Source organism: Rana temporaria, chromosome 5, assembly GCF_905171775.1.
Source record: "Rana temporaria chromosome 5, aRanTem1.1, whole genome shotgun sequence".
Lineage (NCBI taxonomy): Eukaryota > Metazoa > Chordata > Amphibia > Anura > Ranidae > Rana > Rana temporaria.
This window is the reverse complement of record NC_053493.1, coordinates 34,408,228-34,424,894: the sequence shown is the minus strand read 5'-3', so window position 1 is coordinate 34,424,894 and position 16,667 is coordinate 34,408,228. Positions and strand designations below refer to the sequence as shown.

The 16,667-nt window shown below is 42.9% G+C and overlaps 1 protein-coding gene across 11 annotated transcripts in view; it reads left to right on the top strand.

Annotated features, from left to right (window-relative positions):
• AKAP9 (A-kinase anchoring protein 9) overlaps positions 1-16,667 on the top strand; it is a 359,842-nt gene that overhangs the window by 301,309 nt on the left and 41,866 nt on the right. For 10 of the 11 annotated variants that reach the window (XM_040352376.1, XM_040352374.1, XM_040352375.1 and 7 more), the window contains 4 exons: positions 5,653-5,805; positions 7,558-7,725; positions 10,417-14,769; positions 16,173-16,310. In XM_040352376.1, the coding sequence (XP_040208310.1) occupies positions 5,653-5,805; positions 7,558-7,725; positions 10,417-14,769; positions 16,173-16,310 (4,812 nt within the window). Of the gene's footprint in view, positions 1-5,652; positions 5,806-7,557; positions 7,726-10,416; positions 14,771-16,172; positions 16,311-16,667 lie in introns of all 11 variants that reach the window. The other variant, XM_040352367.1, reaches the window with a different exon arrangement.

Below are 16,667 nucleotides of genomic sequence, written 5' to 3'. Positions count from 1 at the left end.
ATCGCGCTTTTTATTTGGTGGTATTTGATCACCTCTGCGTTTTTGTTTTTTTGCGCTATAAACAAAAATAGAGCGAAAATTTTGAAAAAAAATGCAATATTTTTTACTTTTTGCTATAATAAATATCCCCCAAAAATATATAAAAAATACAAAAATTTCCTCAGTTTAGGCCGATATGTATTCTTCTACCTATTTTTGGTAAAAAAATGTACTACTAATGGCGGCGATCAGCAATTTTTTTTTCGTGACTGCAACATTATGGCGGACACTTCGGACAATTTTGACACATTTTTGAGACCATTGTCATTTTCACAGCAAAAAATGCATTTAACCACTTAACGCCCGCCGCACGACTATTTACGTCCGCAAAATGGCACGGACAGGCAGATGGGCGTATATATACATCCTTGCCTTCTACCGTGCGGCAGGCGGGTTTCCCTCGGGGAGCGATCCGTGATGACGGCGCGGCTATTCGTTTATAGCCGCTCCGTCGCGGTCGCTCCCCAGAGCTGAAGAACGGGGAGAGCCGTATGTAAACACGGCTTCCCCGTAAAAAATAAAAACCGCAGAGGTGATCAAATACCACCAAAATAAAGCTCTATTTGTGGGGAAAAAAGGACGCCAATTTTGTTTGGGAGCCACGTCGCACGAGCGCGCAATTGTCTGTTAGAGCGACGCAGTGCCGAATTGTGCATTTAGCAGCATATTGGTCCGGGGCTTAAGTGGTTAAAATGCATTGTTTATTGTGAAAATGATAGTTGCAGTTTGGGAGTTAACCACTAGGGGGCGCTGTTGGGGTTATGTGTTCCCTGATGTGTGTTTACAACTGTAGGGGGGTGTGGCTGTAGGAGTGACGTCATTGATTGTGTCCCCCTATAAAAGGGATGACACGATCGATGCAGCCACCACAGTGAAGAACGGGGAAGCCGTGTTTACACGCGCGCCTGCGACCCACGGCTGGGTACATGTACAGGACGTACCTGTACATACATGTGCCCAGCCGTGCCATTCTGACGACGTATATGTGCAGGAGGCGGTCCTTAAGTGGTTAAAGCAAACTATTTGAAAACTTTCAGTGAAAGCGAAAGGGGCCTGTCTTAGAGCAATTACCATAGTGTGCCCGCTGTTCTCTTTATTAGCCAGAAAACTGTAGTCTGTGCACCTCCTTGATGTGGTTTAACCTTTTTTACTAGAGGCTTCCTTAAAAATCCAGCCCAACACTTCAATCCTCCTATCTAGTGAAAGCACTTCAATGACTATTAAGACACTCTCTCATTAATTATATCAAAGGAAGTATCTATACCTTAGCCCAGCCATAGACTCCTGCTGACCCAACGGAGATTCGAACCGTGTGTGGGCAGGCTGAATGTACCAAGTTGATCAATTGACTAACTTGACTACAACCAGCCTGCCAGATTTTACTTATGATTATCGCTAGTAGTATAGCAATGCTAGAAATAAGCATGGTCTTCTCTCGGCGGGGACAGCTTTTTTGTTGTGGTCGTAACTACTTTCTAAACTCTTTGGCCCGGATTCACAAAGCACTTACGCCGACGTGTCTCGAGATACGCCTCGTAAGTGCAAATATGCGCCGTCGTATCTATGCGCCGTGCCCACAAACTGAGATACGCCTGAAAATAGGCTTCATCCGACCAACGTAACTTGCCTACGCCGGCGTATCGTGGGCGCATGTTTACGCTGGACGTATTTGGCGCACCCATTGATTTTCTATTCACATATGCAAATGAGGGAAATACGCCGATTCACGAACGTACGTCCGTCCGACGCAGTGCGCGTTAAGTCATACGCCCGGCGTAAAGTTATGCCCCATAAAGCAGGTGTAAAGCAGGTGTAACTAGTTTACGCAGGACGTGAATATGACTAGGCGTAGGTTACGTTCACGCCGTAGGCAGTGATCCGGCGTATCTTAGGTAGGGAGTAGTTCCGACGTGATTCTGAGCACTGGGATACGTCCACGGCACGGCGCATGCGCCGTTCATTATACGTATCTGTCTGGGACTCAACCCATCATTTGCATGGGGTCAAGCCTCATTTGCATGGCTCACGCCCACTTTCACATAAGCCGGCTTACGCCTAGGAAACCCAGCGCAGATTTGGCAGCACTGGCTTTGTGAATCCAGTGCTTGCCTCTCTGCGCTACGTCGGCGTAACGTAAAGGAGATACGCTACGGCGGTATAAATATGTGCCGATGTATGTGAATCCGGGCCATTGTGCGCTGGCTGGAGCCATGGGTGAGGAGAGCTTTGTCACATGTCACTTCAGATGACATCTCTCATACATCCTCAAATTCAACTCCTTGTTAATCCTAGTAAGTGAATACATTCTGCAACCTAAAAATTTTGTAAGGCAGTGTGTGAGTGTTGTCACCCTTGAAATGGAAATTCCAGGGCTGAATGAATGAATTGATAATTTTTTAAAAATAGCAAGTAAAACGGATACAAAATCAATTGGAGATGAAAGCTAGTGGGATGCATGTGCAACAATTTTTTTTTCTTATCCAATGAGGGACACAGGAAGCCATAAACCGTTAGGTTATACTGCTGTCCATAGGAGGATTGGACAGTGGCAAACAAAACAATATGTTGATCCAGCCCACGTTATAACAACTCCCTCTACCAGCATGCCTCAGAAAAAAAGAAAAAAGGTATAAGGGGCAAAGAGAAATGCCACTGTTCGGAGCTACATGGGCTGTCTCAATATATTAAAATACTTTCCCTAGTTTGTTCCGCGTGGTGTGCTGCCCAGGTGATGTAATTATGATTAAAAAAATAATAAATAATAAAAAAAAAAAACAATATGACAGATACCTGACGTAGCAGCAGCTACGGACACCCCCAGCACCTAAGCCGTCCAAGGCGACCAAATCGCTTCAAGTTTTTTGGGACATTTCCTATTTAAGTAAGTCATCTTGTACAGTGGTAAGGCATTATTGATGTTTTTTTCCCCATAAAGTTAACGTAGGGGGGGGGGATACAGAGTTCCATTTAAGCAAAATAGATTTTTTAGCATAGTAAGGTAGGTAAGAGATCAAAAGTTTAGTGTATCTGGGCCTCTGATCGTCATCCTGTATTCCAAGCAACGCCAATTCCGGAGACTGAGGCAGAGATAACCCAAGGCGCTCATTAATGGCTTCAAATACCGCATCCCAAAACTGTGCCACTTTAGGACAACGCCAAAACATATGATAGTACGTCCCTGTGTCCAATCGACATCGAGCACACAGGGGGTCCCTCTGTGGAAACAGTCTGTGCAGCCGCTGCGGAGTGTAGTACACCCTATGTAGAAACTTGGTTTGTATCCGCTTATCTCTATAAGATATAACTAGCCCCAGACTATCCTCAAGAGGGCAAGGACACCTTGGGTCCTATTACCACTCCCCGTTTATAGAATGAAAGTGACATTTGTGACCGTTTCTCATTGGGGGGCTTTCCAGACTCAATTCTGGTTAAATTGGCCTCAGAGCGCCTTCGAGTTTCAGAACTACTAGCATTGCCTGTGCACTTCCTCTGTCTCTGAGGACTTCTATTAGAATACGTCTACTGTTAGAATCTCTCCTGTCCTCAGAGTCCTCCCTGGCTCTTCTGGGTGTAGTTTGGTCCTCTGCCCTTTCAGCTAAGCTTTTTACTACAGTCATGCAGCTATTTATGACTCAAATTACCCAGTTACCGTAACTGCAGAGGCCACAAGCGCACTACTGTACCCTGTCCAGCAGATTCTGTCTTTATTTTACCCACAGCTTTAATGGCTTCTGGGTCATCAGCCACAGAGACATTGACTCGGAGTCACTCAAATGCTTGTTGGATTAGCTTACCCACAAGGGATCACAGTCTGCTGCTATTACTTCCAAGGTAAAGAAGACTGTTTTTGCCTAAACAAAAAAATAGCGCCTAAATACCGCCTGAAAAACTCCTACCCTACAGTCTCAGTGTAAAAGCGCGAGTGCTTTCACACTGAGGAGGTGCACTAGCAGGACCGCTCCAAAAGTCCTGCTAGCCGCATCTTTGGAGCGGTGAAAGAGCGGTGTGTTTACCGCTCCTCCACCGCTCCTTCCCATTGAAAACAATGGGAGACCGCGGCTATACTGCCGGCAATGCGCCCTTGTGGAGGCGCATTGCCGGCGGTATTAACCCTTTTTTGTCCGCTAGAGGGGGTTAAAACAGCATCACTAGAGGCCAAATACCGCTGCAATTCCAAAGGTATAGCGCCACTATACTGTCAGCGCACCTGCCATCCCAGTGTGATAGGGGCCTTATTGATGCAGAGCATTCCATCCCAGAGCTATAGGATCAACTTGTTGCTTCATCCAATGCTATTCCCAGCCTTCGGTCATACAGGGCCCCCAAGGCAGCAGTCTTTTCCTTTGCACCCACATTTGCAATGCTTTCTGTATCAAAATTGGACTTGCCCTTATAGGTTGTTTGCAAAGAGCTTGCTGGCTTTGTAACTGTTTGGTGCAGATTTGCTAATAAACATCCTTTTATTCCCTCCATCCATCCAGCCATGTCTCGCCTTCATAAGGTGAAGTGCAAGTCCAGTGGAGGACACACCTGCTTTTAAGGACCCAACTGATAAGTGATTGGAATGCCTTTCTAGAACCCTCATTAGCATTTCCCACCTTGCACTCAGATCTGCTGTGGAGACCACGTCTGACTGGTCGAAATACCTTAAAGTGAACTTTAGGAAGAAGGAAGGTTTATATTTTTGAACAAAAGACATGCTGTGTTACCTCTCCTCCTGCGTACCTTGTAATCGGTACACTGAGATGTGCATGTGGTTCTCCAGGTTCAACACAAGCTGGGCAGGTTTGTTTACAGGTGTAGGGATCCACTGAGGGAAACGGTACACACGGATCTTTGCCTTTCCTCCCCAGAAACGTCTTCCTTACCTGCTCTGCTGGTTTGAGATGGAGGGCATGCCGATGATCCTCAGTGCTATGAACTGGCCCAGGTAGATTTGGTGCACTGACCTGGTAAGACTTCTTGCAGAAGTACTGTAAGCCTTTCCACACCAGCTGGATCTACTGACAAGGGGTGGTTTGCCATCCTGCGTCTTGATTACAGGCTTTAATGGCATGGCTGTTAAAGCCTGGGTGCTAAGGGATCGGGACATCACTGGGCCTGTCATTGCTATGATGCCCAAATCAGGGAAGTCCACTTCCCACAAGTTCTATCATTAGAAATGGAAGGCTTACTTCACTTGTGGTGAGTTTAGGTACTTTCACCCTAGGATTGCAGTTGGGTCTGGACCAGCTTTGGCTCTCAGTACCATCAAAGGTCAAGTCTCTGCTCTTTTGGTTCTGTTTCAGAGACCGCTGGCCTCCGCTTTTTGATTAGGACCTTTATGTGGGTTTTCCCATGTCCCGCTGTCCAGTCTCTTGTTATTCCATAGGATCTGAAACTAATGTACCACAGTTTGAACCCATCAGAGACATTCCTCTATCTATTCTCATCCATAAGGTTGCTTTCCTTGTACCCACCACCTCTGCAAGGCAAGTATCTGATTTGACAGACTTGTATTGCAAATAACCCCCGATTTGGTGGGCACTCCACCATCATCTTTAACCAAAGTAATCCCCATGGTTTTATTTTTATCTGATGTAACTGCTTTGAATCATCTTTTTTGTCTCACAGGTCACCAACCTGGTGGAACAGTTGGAGCAGTTCAGGGAAGAGCTGGAGAATAAAAATGAAGAGGTACAGCAGCTGCACATGCAACTGGAGATCCAGAGGAAAGAGTCCGCCACCCGTCTGCAAGAACTGGAACAAGAAAATAAAGTTTTAAAAGTAAGTTCCACTCACAGTCCTAACATTCAGGCCTTCAAAGTATAGTTCCAACTACATTTAAAAACTAAAAAGTTTTTTTCTAGTTAGGTGTCCCTTATTCCCATCTCAAAAAGTTGGGAGACATAAGTATACCAATCAGCAAAAGTTTACAGTTATAGGACACACCCGTTGCCACGCCCATTTAACCACTTAACCCCCGGACCATATTGCTGGTCAAAGACCAGAGCACTTTTTGCGATTCGGGACTGCGCCACTTTAACTGACAATTGCGCGGTCGTGCGACATGGCTCCCAAACAAAATTGGCGTCCTTTTTTTCCCACAAATAGAGCTTTCTTTTGGTGGTATTTGATCACCTCTGCGGTTTTTATTTTTTGCGCTATAAACAAAAATAGAGCGACAATTTTGAAAAAAATTAATATTTTTAACTTTTTGCTATAATAAATATCCCCCAAAAAATATATAAAAAAAATTTTTTTTCCTCAGTTTAGGCCGATACGTATTCTTCTACATATTTTTCGTTAAAAAAAATCGCAATAAGCGTTTATTGATTGGTTTGCGCAAAAGTTATAGCGTTTACAAAATAGGGGGTATTTTTATGGCATTTTTATTAATATATTTTTTTTACTAGTAATGGCGGCGATCAGCGATTTTTTTTCGGTACTGCGACATTATGGCGGACACTTCGGACACTTTTGACACATTTTCGGGACCATTGTCATTTTTATAGCGATCAGTGCTATAAAAATGCATTGGATTACTATAAAAATGCCACTGGCAGTGAAGGGGTTAAGTATGTTCCCTGGGTGTGTTCTTACTGTGGGGGGGGGTGGCCTCACTAGGGGAAACACTGATCCTCTGTTCATACAATGGTATGAACAGAAGATCAGCATTTCCCCTGCTGACAGGACCGAGAGCTGTGTGTTTACACACACAGCTCCCGGTCCCCGCTCTGTAACGAGCAATCGTGGGTGCCCGGCGGCGATCGAGCCCGCCGGGCACACGCACGGGAGTCGGGGGCGAGCGGGGGGCCGCTCGAGGAGCGGATGTATAGCTACAGGCTCTCGCCCAGGAGAGCCGACCTGCCGCCGTATAATGACGGTGGCTGGTCGGCTAGTAGTTAAAGGAGAATTGTACAAAAAAAAACAAGCGCTTTTTTTTTACCACTACTATTCCTTCATATTGGCTTTTAAAATTTACAAATGCAGCAATTTAGAAATCAGATGAAAGGTTTGGCACTGAAAAACACTTTTTGATAGATAAAAAGTGCATTTTATAAACATCAATATAGATCAGACCAAAATGAGGGACATTGCTCCAAATCTGAGACAGTCCCTCGAAATCAGGGACAGTTGGGAGCTATGTATACTGTGTGTGAGAGTTAGAACGTTTGTGTTGTCTGTGACATAGATGAGATTTATTGTGTATTATCTGTTCGGGTGCCTGTCAGAGCTGAGTTTTCCCCACAATATTTAGAGATTTACACTTCCTGTTGTATCTCTTGGTCCAGGAAGTGCAGGAAAATCTCCTCCCCAATGGATAATCAGACATCTAAAAAAGCCAGACAGAGGTTCTAAATCTTCCACACTGTATTCAAAAGTAAAGGTTTTGGCTGTAGTTACACTATGATTTAACTACTGATAATTACAGGAGAGCTGAGCCCTGCCTTTGTTTTTATACAAAATTCTCAAACAAATGTTTTCTAATCTCTACATTGGAAAGCTTTTCGGAAATCTATTTTGTTTTCTCTTAAGGATGAACTTGAAATTACACCATCTGATGAGACTTCATCAACCACTGGAATTCCCGTTGGACAAGGAAAAATGGATGATCTGTTACTCTCTAAAGATCAAGAAATCTTGCTTCTTAGTGAACAGATCAGAAATCTGCAAGTGCAACTTGAAGCTGCAACCGACAACAAGGTAATGCTACTGGGCATTTGTCAGGAATGCTGTTGCCTAAAAGGTATTGAAATATAGAAGGAAATACCAGACCTCTCCAGCTTCTGTCAGTGTACACAGTATGGCCAGAAGCATGTGGACTGCCTCTACATTTATTAAGATTAGGGGGTTCCAATGAAGGGTACTGTTAATGCTACACCATACAAAGACATATTAAACAATTGTTTACGTTCAACCCTGTGATAATTTGAGGGGGCATTTCTGTTCCAGCATGACTCTGTGCCCCTATGCATAAAGCCTGCTCCGTATTGACTTGGCTTGTTGTGGAGCAATTTAAATGGATTGCACAAAGCTCTGACCTCTACCTATTGAACCCCATTCAAATGGTTTGGAATGCCCAACATCAGTAGATGCTCTTTTGGCTGAATGGTTACAAAGTCCTACAGACAAATGCCAAAATCTTCTGTAAAGCTGACTCAGAAGAGTGAAGACTGTTCTAGCCAAATTATGGCCACCCCATATTAATACCCATAGGTTTGGAATAGGATGCCCACAAAAGGTGTGTAGGTCAGGTGTCCACAAACTTTTGGCCACCTAGTGCAAGTATAACTTACTGAGATGACAGGAGTATGGCATATAAAGATTAAACTTTATTTATTTATTTTTGTCAATCACAACAGTTTTGTGCTAATATACAGTATGTTTTAATAGTTTTTCCCCCTCTTTATAGTCTTAGCCTGTGGGCAACTACAGTTTTAGAGTTTGCCCTTTCAGCATTGAAAGAGTTGCTGATCTTGCCGTCCAACTTGACGTGTCCTGGTGGGCTTGCACCGATGGGTTCAGATCCTAAAACCCCAAACTCATCACTAAAACGTAGACCCACCTTTCGTGTTAAGTTAATAAAGAATGCAATGCAAAAGGTGGTGTGGAAACAGCCCAAGATGGGTTAGAACCTGTGGTTGCTTCTCATACAGGTCACTTTACCAGACCCAATTTATTCCTCTAGAGCAGGGTGGTGAGCAATTCATTTTTCCAAGGGGCCAGATGAGACTCTGGGACTCTTGTGGAGGGCCAAATCAATATAGACTGAACTTAATTCTGCCTTAAGCTGACCATACATGGATTGAAATGTGACTGGTTCAACAGGGACCATTTGAATTTCAATCCATGTATATGGGCAGGCTGGTTATACAGAAGTCGATCTACCGATTGGCTTCTGTACATCCAGCCTGTTGGATTTTCCCCACTCAGTGTATTATTTTTTTTTAATATATAATCTTTTTATTTCTGATTTTCCAGTACAAATATACCAATAATATAGAAAACAGAGCACAAACCAATACATACAGTAATCCCCCTATAAGTCAATTTCATTTCCCCCCACAGAACACTCCTACTCCAATTTCTTCCCACATTACTTGTATAGATACTGTAAATAGTAAAGGTGACAGGGGACAGCCCTGCCTTGTCCCATTCTTAATACCAAAGGGCTGTGATAGAATACCATTTACTTTAATACTGGCAGAGGCACTCTATACAAGGCCAGCATCCATTTTAACAAGTTGGCCCAGGACCCTAATGCCCTGTACACACGATCGGTTCGTCTGATGAAAACGAACCGATGGATGACACTAACTTTCATCAGTCTTGCCTACACACCATCGGTTAAAAATCCGATCCTGTCCAACGCGGTGACGTAAAACACGACGACGTGCTGAGAAAAATTAAGTTCAATGCTTCGGGGCATGTGTGGATTTTTGACCGATTGATTTCACCACAGACGATCGTTTTTTTTCAATCGGTTTTTTAACCATACGAAAATTTTAAAACATGTTCTATTTTTTTTTTCACCGATGGGGAAAAAAACTGATGGGGCCCGTGACGCACGACCGGTTCGTCCGATGGTCCATCGGTCCGTTTTCATCAGACGAATCGATCGTGTGTACAGGGCTCTAGAGTCTCTCTTTAGAGGGCTTATTGTATTCTGATGACAGGGAAGTCTCCCCGCTGTCATATTACAATAGCTCAGCAATGAGGATTCCCCCATCAATGATAAATATGTGGTTCGGGGAATCTATCCTTTTTTTTCTTTTTTTTTTGATCAACCTGCTGTTTGGGAAAAATAAAATGTACTCATCAATGGCCAGCTCTTATGTGCAGCTGCAAGCTATGTTGGATGCCTGCTGTAGCAGGGGGAGGAGGATAAAGTAGATGACTAGCACCTATGGCAGACTGTCACTTTTGCCTGGTGGGAGAAACACTGTGCAGCAGCAGTATATAGCTGTGCGATCTGAGCGCTGATGGGCTCAGCAGGCTCACCACACACAAGGATGAAAGTTGTATGTTCCCCTGCCTACAGTACACTGGTCACGAACCAGGCAGTTGCAGAGCTGCAGGAGAGCCGTGCCTCCCTACTCTGGCAATCAGCATCTCCTGGCTCTCTTCCTGTAGCTCTGCCTTCTCTACACACTCAGCATGAACAGACATCTGTCAGCATGCCTCTCTAAGCCCGTTAGCTTCCAAGCTGGAGGCATCGTAGTCCACACAGGTAGAGGCAAAGGGCTGGATGTGGCCCGAGAAATGCCAGTCAGATAAGTTAACACATTAAAATTGTACACTTAGAATTTCAAAAAAGTTATTACTTTCCTTTCATTTTGTGTTTTTTATAATAAAACTGACCAATCCGTTTTTTTTTATTTTTTTACTTCACAGGAGATTGAAGAAAAGAATGAAAAAATGAAGCAATACAAGAGTCAAATTAAGTGCTTGAAAAGCGATCAGGAACGTCTGAAGAAGAACAGTGAGGAAGAGATAGAAAAACTAAATGAAGTTATAGAGAAGCTTCAAGAGGAATTATCTTTTATAGAGCCAAAAGTAACTGTGAGCTTCACTAGCATGGCTGAGATAACTGGTAGCAACACATACCAGGATGCAGATCTACCACCACTGGCTGAACATGCTGATTTGAATGTTGACAACACAGTGTTGGATAATGAGGAATGTGAAAAGGAAGAACAGTTTTTAACGTCCCCACGTGTAGCTCAAAGTTCTGTGTCGGACATTGAAACTAGTCTGCAACAGCTCCAGGAAACCATTAAAGACAAAGATCTGAATTTGAAAAAGTATTATGAACAAATTATGACACTCAAAGAGGAGACCAAAGTATTACATGAGACTATGGAAAGACTAAGGCTAGAACTAGCAGAAAAAGATCAGAATATTAAAGATACTGCAATTTCCAAGAACCTTACCAGCTCTATAAGCCTAGAAACATCAACATGTCCTCCTTTAGATAGAACAGATGAGACTTTCATTAACCATGAATTGGAAGCAACCAAAGCAGAGCTAAAACGGGTTAAGGAAGAACTGGAAAAACTGAGAACATCTACAGAAAACACAATTTCTAATGAATTGGCAGTTGTCAAAACAAAAGAAGAGATTGATATAAATTCCACAGCTAGTATTGAGAATTTGACTGAAGCTTTGAGAGAAAAAACTGCTCAGCGTTTGACCGTTGAAGCGTTGTTTGAGTCCGTGCAAGAGACTTCCCAGAATACAATTTATCATCTGCAATGCCAGGTGCAGGATCTTCAGAAAACTGTTCAAGAGAAGGAATCCCAGCTACAAGAACTAGCAAACAAAGCTCAGGTCTTTGAAAACCAGGAGGCACAGAGACTGAATGAGGTCATCAAAAAGTTGCAGTTGGATTTGACGGAGGTAGAAGGGAAGATTTCAGAGGCATCTAAAAATACAACAAAGGATGGGGAGAGCCAAACAACCCATAATGAAACACCCAATGCAAATGCAGCATCATTGCATCAGAAGATCGAAACTGATGACGAAAAAGCAGTTCTGTCAAAAGAAGTTGAGGATGCTAAGAAGGAGTTGACTCTTTTGAAAGAAGAGCTTAAGCATCTAAGAAAGTCTAAAAAACACAGTGACAAACCTGAAGGAAATGGATCTAGGGAAGATGGTACTAGACATTCAGACCTTGATGTAACCGATCCAGAAAGTTCTGCAACTAAAAAAACAGTACAAGCAGTAGCGGGCCAGTCCTTACCTGCAGATACAGAAAAGACCACACCAACTACTGAAATAAATATGGAGTCACAACTTCAGGAACTTAAGGAGGTTATAAAACGAAAAGATTTAGAGCTGCTGCAGTATATAAATCAAAAAGATTTGCTTCATGATCAAGCACAGAAAATTGAACTTCTAAATGAAGAGATTGGAAAACTTAAGCAGGATTTGGCAGAGGAAAGTTCTGATCTAAAGATAAATGCTACAACAAGTTTAGTAAATTCTAAAGAAAGACTGGAAAACATTGAGAGTGATGAACTGGCTCAAGCGAAGGCAGAACTTGAGAAAAGAGAAATTGAACTTGCTGTTTTGGTGGAAGAACTGACAAATCTCCGGATGGCCCAAAAACATGATGATGTGACCATTGAAAGTTGCTCCACACAGGTTGATGTTGCCAAAGCACCACTTATGGTGACTGATCTAGAACAGGCATTGAAGGAAAAGGCAGCAGAACTCTTTGAAAGTCAAATGATAAATGTATCTTTGGAGGAAACTACTCGGGCTACTCTTCATGCGATGGACTTGCAGTTGCAAGAACTTCAAAAAGTTGTTAAACAGAAGGATTTAGAACTTGAGCAGTACGTTCAACAAAAAGATTTGCTTCATGATCAAGCACAGATAATCGAACAGTTAAATGAAGAGATCAGAAAACAGAAGCAAGATTTGGCAGAGGCAAGTTCTGATTTTAAGATAAATGCCACAGTAGGTTCAGTACATTCTAAAGAAATGTTGGAAAACAAAGAGAATGATGAACTTAATCAAACAAAGGCAGAACTTGAGAAAAAAGAAATGGAACTTGCTGCCTTGACACAAGAACGGTCAAAACTGCAGATGGCCCAAAAACACGATGATGTGACTGTTAAAAGTTCCACCACACAGATTGAGGTGGACAAAACGGCACTTGCAGTGGCTGATCTAGAACAAGCATTGAATGAAAAGGCAGCAGAACTCTTAGAAAGTCAAAAGTTAAATGTATCTTTGGAAGAAACCACTCGGGCTACTATTCATAAGATGGAGTTGCAGTTGCAAGAACTTCAAAAAGTTGTTGAACTGAAGGATTTAGATCTACTGCAGTATTTTCAGAAAAAAGACCAGCAGAAGAAAGAAGTTGACCAGCTGAATGAGATTATTAGAACACTTCAGCAGGAACTGGCACAGAGTGGTTCCGACTGTGAAAAGGTATTGCCTCAAAAAAACGAATTGGAAAGAGAAGAGCTCATGCAAACAAAGGCAGAGCTAGAGAAAGCAAAGACAGATCTGGCTGTTTTGCAGGAAGACCTTTCGAAAGGTAATTTGGCTAAGCAATATGACAGCGTAAGTAATGGAAACACATCTAGAGAAGGTGAAGCAGCAGTGACTGATCTAGAGCAAGCTCTTAGAGAAAAAACAGCAGAGCTCCTAGAAAGCCAAGCCATGCTTGTATCTCTGGATGAGACCACACAAGCTACCATCCATAGCCTGGAGTCAAATTTACAAGAACTTCAGAAGACTATACAGCTGAAAGACTCGGAATTGATGCAATATGTAAACCAAAAAGGTCTAATAGACCATCAAACAAAAGAAATTGAGAGACTAAACAATTTAGCTAGCATGGACATGCATAATTCGGAAGATACAAGTCCTACTGTCAGGAATGGTGAAGAAAAGTCTACGGAAGCATTACAGGAACTGTTGTTGCAAAATAAGGCAAGTTTAGATGGTAGTGAACTGATGCAAACAAAGGCGGAGCTTGAGAAAACTAAAATGGAATTGGCTGCTATGTCGTTGGAAATATCAAAAATTAGATTGTCTCAGAAAAATGAAGACATGCCAGATGGCAACACTCCTAAGGAGGGGGAAGTTGTTATTATAGCACATAAAGTCACCAATCTAGAACAAGCATTAATGGAGAAAACAGCTGATCTTTTAGCAAGCCAAACATTACTTACATCTCTGGAGGAGACCTCACAAACAACCATACACAATATGGAGTCACAGTTACAAGAACTTAAGAGAGCGGTACAACTGAAGGATTCAGAATTATTGCAGTATTTGAATCAGCAAAACATACTCAACCAGCAAACTAAAGAGATTGAGCATTTAAGTGGTGTCATAGACTCCCTTCAGAAACAACTAGAAGCAGCACAACAGAGGACCTCTGTCCAAGAAAGCAAATCTAAAAAACTAGAGACAGAACAAATGAATGGTGGTGAGATGACCTTTATTAGGACATTAGATGCCAAAGCTGAGAGAGAGTATGAGGAACCTTTTGGACAACTGTATAGTGCTCGGGAAAGGATACACACTCTAGACAGTGGTAAAAGAATGTCTGACGGAGATGTGACCGCTGTTATGGAGAACGAAGACCAATGTGATTGGATGATTGAAGCTTTAAGAGACCAGAACACAGAACTCTTAGCAAGCCAGTCTTTATTTACAGAGACCATGCAGAATACAATAGACAGCTTAGAGACTCAGCTGGAGGAACTCCAGAAGGTCGTAAAAGAAAAAGACATGGAGATATTGTTGTATTTAGAAGAAGTCGAAATACTCAAGGAGCAAGTTAAGGTCAAAACTAATGAGCATGATCAGATAATGTTGGCCATGGAGGACTCACTCAGGGAAAAAGTGGCCGCAGCTCTTGTAAGCGAAGCCCAACTCAAAGCCATTCAGTTACACACCAAACGTATGCATGCAGATGACAGATCTTCGCCTGTGATGGAAGAGTCCAAAATATTGCAGACCCATGGTCCCAACCTCTCTCAAGAAGGGGAGTTTGAATCAAAGTCAGCTGTTCTCAACCTACAACCTATAGAACTAGGGAAGCAGCTGTCTGATCTCCACGAACAGCTTCGGGTCGAAAGAGATCAGGTTATCTTCACTAACCAACTAGCTGCCGAAAAGGAAAAGCAATTGGTTGAACTGCAGCAACTCTTGAAGAGCCCAAAGGGGAAACAAAGCGTCACTTGGGCATCTACTGAAACCAGAGATGGTGCTCTGTTACAGGTAATCAGTTACTCTACTGATCTTGATCTAATGAAGGTGTAGCATAATTTTTTTTCTTCTGTTTATCAGATTTGAGAACCAAACTATCAACAGAGGTATTTAAAGCGGACGTGTAAATAGAAAGGGAAAAGAAACACATTATGTTAAACTCGGTTTTCTATTATGTTCCCTAGACCTTTTTTTTCTTATGTAGTAGGATTCAGAGTTGAATAGAAATGGGTCGCGCTGTAAAGCTGCCCATAAACACTTCAAATTTATTATGCTTGGCTCCTTGGGTTGAACTACAGAAATTCACCAAATACAATAGCTGTTGTCTATTACAGCGGTTGCCAACCAGTGGTGCGTGAACCACTGATGGTCCACGAAAAAAATGTTGGTGGTCCCCAGGGATTCTGCCACAAATCAATATTGTGGCAGATGTATACCGCCTAATGTTTCCAGTGTTGTTCTCAAAGCGTGTTGTCAGTACCCAGTGATGCCCAATGCCTCCTCTGTAGTCTTGGCTTCTGTGAACTGAGGGGGAGGCGCCGGGAGTAGTGTAAAGAGCAGGAGGTGAAAGGGGAGGGGACTTTCCAAAGGCAACACTGATCAGACTGTGGGAGGGAACACAGAGCTTGAGCACATGGCTGGATAAGGAGGTGAGATCCAATGATGAGTCTGTGTAAGGCAGGGGGGAGGCACAGAGCGGGAGTTTTGTATGTATAAGGCAGTAGTGTGATCCAGGGGGTGGGGGGGCAGAGAGCCAAAGCATTGTATGTATAAGGCAGCAGTGTGATTCAGGAGGACGGGGCAGAGAGTTGGCACAATGTGTGCATAAGACATGTAAAATTCATGCTAATGGTCCGGGATTCAAAAGTGTTAGTTTAGTGGTCCGTGCGGTCCGAAAGGTTGGCGACCAACTGATCTGTTGTACTCAGCAGCTGCCGCTGAAGAGTGCTATATCTGATTGGATACAGGCACTTTTCAGCGCAGAATATTTGGACCAGCCTTTTTAGCAAAAGTCGATTTGTTGAGGATGAAGGGTAGTGCAAACAGGGCCACCCACAGCTTGAATTTCAGCTGTTTTATCAGGAATCGGCCATAATCAGTATATGGCCCTTAAGACAGTCAGGTTTCACTCCACTGCACAGTACCCAGAATGCTAATTGCTATGTTGCTGCTCCTTCACTTTCCAATTACAGGCAAGGGTGGTCCTTGACCAAATGGAACTGCTTTAATTGAACTGAAAAAAGTTAGGGCAGAACACGGCTAATGTCTACATTACAAAAACTAGAAATAGATTTATAAGCATCATAATTTTCCTAGCAATTAAGGTGTTGTATGGTTGACTCTATTGTCATTCTTTGCTGATTCTGATAATTATTCATCGGCTACCATTCATTTTTGTTATTCATTGTTTGCAGGGAAGAAGCACAAAGCAGTCCAGAGAAATTACTGACCTGGAAAATCAGCTTCAGACACTTACTGAAGAGGCAATAGCTACCAAAGAGGAACTGTGCCATTACAGAGAGATGTCAGAGAAATTAAGAGAGGAACTGATGGTGGGGGAAACACACTTATGGTCTTCACTTATTATTTTCTACAACCTGAAACTATTTACTGATGTCTACAATATGCATTGGAATGTTAAATGTCAGCATCCCATACTAATTTTAAGTTGGCCTGCACTCACCCCTTCACCCCTCTTGTGCTTCATTAGTGATCCTAGCTACAGTATCAAAATAATGCTCCAATTAGGAAGCTGTGGGAGGGGGCTCTCTAGAGCTCAAATTGGCATTGTTGGGCACTCCAGATTTTGTTGCGTTTCGCAAAAAGACTTCTTAAGGTGCCTTTACATGCTTACTTTACAATCCTACTGTCATTGTAGAACCATCAATCTAAGTACATGATCAACAGCT